Source organism: Morone saxatilis, unplaced genomic scaffold (assembly GCF_004916995.1).
Source record: "Morone saxatilis isolate NCDOM2014 unplaced genomic scaffold, NCSU_SB_2.0 Contig3, whole genome shotgun sequence".
NCBI classification, from domain to species: domain Eukaryota; kingdom Metazoa; phylum Chordata; class Actinopteri; family Moronidae; genus Morone; species Morone saxatilis.
In genome coordinates this window covers 4,435,312-4,440,060 of record NW_023339873.1, presented here as the reverse complement: position 1 = coordinate 4,440,060, position 4,749 = coordinate 4,435,312, and the positions used below count along the sequence as shown (strand labels likewise).

The 4,749-nt window shown below is 41.6% G+C and overlaps 1 protein-coding gene across 1 annotated transcript; it reads left to right on the top strand.

Moving 5' to 3' along the window:
• Positions 1 to 734: 734 nt before the first annotated feature.
• Positions 735 to 4,069, top strand: LOC118336886 (BRD4-interacting chromatin-remodeling complex-associated protein-like; the record flags this gene model as incomplete). The annotated part of the gene is given in 4 exon segments (XM_035673645.1): positions 735 to 883; positions 2,110 to 2,204; positions 2,376 to 2,478; positions 3,348 to 4,069. Coding segments are annotated over 4 exon segments (1,069 nt in total), but the record flags the coding sequence as incomplete, so codon positions are not given.
• Positions 4,070 to 4,749: the final 680 nt, after the last annotated feature.

Below are 4,749 nucleotides of genomic sequence, written 5' to 3'. Positions count from 1 at the left end.
GTGTTAAAAATGGAAATGTATTTAATAATTTATTATGGCCACATTTTAGACTGAGTGAAAATAGACATATTTGGAAAAACATGTAAAAATGTATTTATTTATTATTATTTATTGATTTCTAATGCCAACTTTATATATTTCTATTCAATGCTTTACTAATGTGCCACAATAATGTAACGTTCTAGAGTTAAAATAACTTAATTTGGGGGCTTTACCAAGCAAATATTGAGATATGTGATGTACTGTGTGTGTATAAAGGACGTTTATGTCATCTTGTGGCCCTAACACCTTTTGTTCTTTTAGTTTGTCGACATCACGTGGTGCATTTTCCAAAATAAAGTCTGTTTCATCAAATTATCTCAAGCTAACTGACTAAAACCGGGGCCAAGTAGCATTCCTGTACACATCTGTTCACAAAGAAGCTGACAGCTATAGTGTGAGAACAAGGGAAGGAAATGTTTTCTACTAGTTAGTACCAGCAGTATTACTACTGTACATCTGTCATTTCTGCTACTACTTACCAAACAAGTCCTGCTTTTAGTAGCTCTACTACTATTATTACCACTTGCTGCTGTTTTTTTCCAACCATCTTACTTCCATACTAACCTACTAACATGTAACAGACCATGCTAATGTCAGCAGTGCATGTAAAGATTGAATTATTACTTTATCAGTCTCCAGGTTGTTGTGTGCAGCAGCTCGGTCTAACGCAGAGTTTTCATCGTGTTGTTCAGGGTCCAGCAGCAGATTTGTTTGGACCACGGAGCCGTTCAGTCCCCCTTCACCGGCCCGGCCTTTTCCACACTGAAGGACGCTGTCAGACGCCTGCTGCCGTACCACACCTGCGCTGGTCACCTGCCCACTCAGGATGACTTTAATTTAGGTCAGTGAGCTTTGCTTGGTGACTGTACTGATGATTAATGCCGGCTAAATTATTAATAAAAAAAACAATCAACTGAAAGATCTCCTCCAAAATGAACCATCTGCTGCAGTTATTTAAAAAAAGAAACTGACAGCTGCTGGTGACTTAAGTTCTTAGTGGACAGAAAAAGAACACATACGGTACAACTTAGATAGAAATAACAATCTGCAAATAACTATTATAACATGGGTGAAACGGCATAAATCTAGCTTTTAATTCACAATCAGAGGATGAAGTAGAAGAAAATGTGTGGTACTTATTGGACCAAACAAAAGACCTAACTAACCAACCAATAAACCTGGTGTTGTTTAACTAAAGTCACCAATGTGAGAAGGAAAGAAACAGCACCTTGACTTGCACGTATCAGATAGTACACAGTTTGATAATTTTACATGTATATTATGTAATTAATCAGCGCTACAGCTTGAATATACTCTAATGCACTGGAGTATGCTGTAATTACTGATTAGGATTAATATCACTCAGGTTTCAGGGGAGAGTTTTAGTGTCCTGGCATCTGAATCATGTCTCAGAGGCCCACTCTGCCAAGTAATAAAATCCTGTGGACTTTTTAATAAGAAAATAGTCAGATTTAAAGATCAATGCAAAATATGGGACTCAAACTACTAGAGCTGCAACTAACGATTATTTAGTCCCCATTAGTCTCTCGTTTAATCAATTGGTCTCTTAGGCTTTCTAGTTTTACTTACTTATTATTTTAGTTTTATGCACCTCCTATTATTTATTTTTAAATTTCTCTATTTATTTGTGCTTATTAACAGAATTTCTCCTCTTTGGATCAATAAAGGCAGATTATCTTATCTTATAAAATGTTAGAAATTAGTGAAAAATACACACAGTTATCTAAAGCCCAATGGATGTCATCAAAACTGCTTGTTTTGTCCCAAACCAAAATATATTCAGTTTACAATCACATGTGAACATGTGACTAAAAAGCTGCAAATCCTCACATCTGAAGCTGGAAGCATAGAAATATTTTAGCTTTAAAAAAATAACTTTTATGACGATCACTTATCAAAATAGTTGCAGATTAATCAACTAATGGTTTCAGCTCCACATTTTCCAACAATGCATACTGGTGTATTAAACACTCTTATGTATCAGAACTGTATACGAACTCCCTCTGGGTGGAAAATCTGACTGCGATGATGTTTCTCTTCTCACAGTGGACCAGGAGTTTGACAGTGTGTCCGGTTTCCTGCTGAAACGCACGAAGGACATGGTCAACAAATACAGGCAGCTACTGGTTAGAGAAGCCCAGGTAAAGACACAACACACTGCTTTCTTTCTCTGTACCTCAGTCCAAACTCTTCTGACCACAGACCGCAGGTATCTTCTGTTTATAAGGCCTCATTGTTTTATAACTGGGAGGTTAAACCCTGTTGATTAAGCGGTGTGTGTGTGACGGGGCGATGTGAACTGGTTTCCACAGCAGGAGAGTCCGTCAGCAGAGATGGTGATGCTGGAGCGTCTCTTCCTCCAGGCTGAGCGATGCGCTTTAGCGGAGGACAGACGAAGAGTCCGCAGAGACCCAGGTCAGTGTCCCAGCAGGGAAACGCAACCTTCAACACAACCTACTTTATTACATATGTGTACATAAATGTGAGTGGCTGTTTTGCAGATTCAAATCCCAGGACAGAGGCAGAAAATATGGATGGGAAAAGGGAATTAGTGACACTTTTTTATTTTTTTTTTCTTATAAACTAATTTCACTGTTCCTCAGAGCGTGGCACTTAACCTCCATATTTGCTCCGGAGCAGCTCCCAGGTGTGAATGTGTAATTAAGCTGTGTAAATGTGGAGCAGGGTCGTGCTGAGAAAGGCTCTGCATGATGACAAGAAAATTACATGTGAGAGGTGAAGAGCAAATTAAAGCGGGGTTGTTATGTTAATTAAAAAAAGTTGGAAAAAGGGGGAAGAAAGCTTTTGAAAATTTGTTAAATGTCAGGCTCGGCTGCTGTTGGACCCTGGGACTAATATGATATAAAATAATGAAACAAAAATAGAACAATCTCTTATTATACAGCCATTATGTTAACATAACAAAACCTTTACTTTTATTTATTTTATTTGCAGAAACAGTGCACATTAATAGACATTTGTGCAAATATGTTTATCATCCACAGTCCCTGGACAGATGTTACATAATCACGCTAATATAGAGCAGAAAAATAGTTGGAACAATAAATTTAAACTACTAATAAAATAGTAGACCTTTTAATTTCTGTAACTGTACAGCATAACTCCCTCTTTAAAGGTTGAGTTCAGTTCTTTAAGTCCATGGAGGACTGTGATCTTGTTCCAGGGGATTTTCGGTGAATTGACCCTTTAAAAACTGGCGCTGACGTTCTCTGTGGCTTCAAAAACTCAAAATGTCTGATTATCAATCTCATTCTTTCTTCCAGAGTCATTTATGATGGCCTTGGCTACGTCAGCATCTTCCCCCCATGGCGCCCACTCCTCCGGCCCCTCCCACCTGTGCTCCTCTGGCAGCCCCTCCTCCCCACCAGCCTGGACCAGACTGTCCGACCGGCCCCCGGGGCTGAAGACGTACCGCTCCAGCTCCCGCGGGGCTCTCAGGCTCACCATCAAGCAGGAGTCCGGCTCCCGCAAAGTGGTTCACAACTCCGCCTGCGACCCGGGACTCAAGAGGGACCACACGGGGCAGCTTACTAACGGCGGCGGAGCTGTGAACGAACGCCACCCTCAGGCACCCAACGGAGCACCCCAGTGCCCTCAGCACGACGAGGAGATCTCCAACGGAGCTCTGCCCTGTAACACTGCGGAGGAAGTCCCACAGACTGCACCCAATTCCAAAATAAAAGCCCCAAATCCTCTTTCTATGCCAGAGCCACAGGCCGGTTGCTTCGAGTTGCCTCACAGAGATGTCAGCGCCCCAAAACTGAAATGCTACAGGTTGGATGCGTCGCCTCGGCCGGAGCAGCGGTTCAGCCCGCCGCCTCCCCCCCTCCAAGAGGACAACATGCTCAGTGAACATCTACAGAGTGCCATTGACAGCATCCTGGAGCTTCAGCGCCTGCAGGGCCCCTCTGCAGCCCCGACCAGGGCCACGTCAGGCCCTTCACTGGACCAGGCTGTCACCAGCATCCTGGAGGGACACCTGTGAGGTTAACGGGCCCCGACATACGTCCACGCGGATACAGAAACATCTGTCTGAGGTGGGATAAAACAAAGGAAGGTGTACTTGACTTCTTATCTGTTCCCAGAACTTTTGTTTCTGGGTTTCAGAGATTACTTTAAAGGAACTGATTGTTTGAAAGAAGAGGGGGAAAAAAAATTAAGAGGCACTATAAAGAGATGCATACCAGACAACAGCACTATCTATAGTCCGATAGATGTTAGATACTTCATTTTGATGTACGTTTGTGGAAAAAAAAATCTATTTGAATAGGAGCTATATTGTTTCAGTGGTAGTTAAGTCATTCAGAGGTTTACGACACTGGTGTAACCTTCATCAGCATATAGTATATAAGTAATAGTGAGGATAACGAAAACGTGGAGTAGACTGAGATTATTCAATAGTTTTTTATAAGATTTCTTTCAAAAATGTGAAGTTTCTTTTGCATAGTGCCAAGCTTCCAGGGTATTTATTTTGATAATCTGTGCCAATTGTGTTTTCAGATGAGTTGCATTGAGAAAGGCAGTGAGTGTGTGAGCGTCTTCATTTTAATTGGTTTGCGCGGATCTAAAATGTGTGTGTGTGTGTGTGTGTGAGTGTGTGTGAGAGTGTGAGAGTGTGTGTGTGTGTGTGTGTGTGTGTGTGTGTGTGTGATTTGCTGTATCACG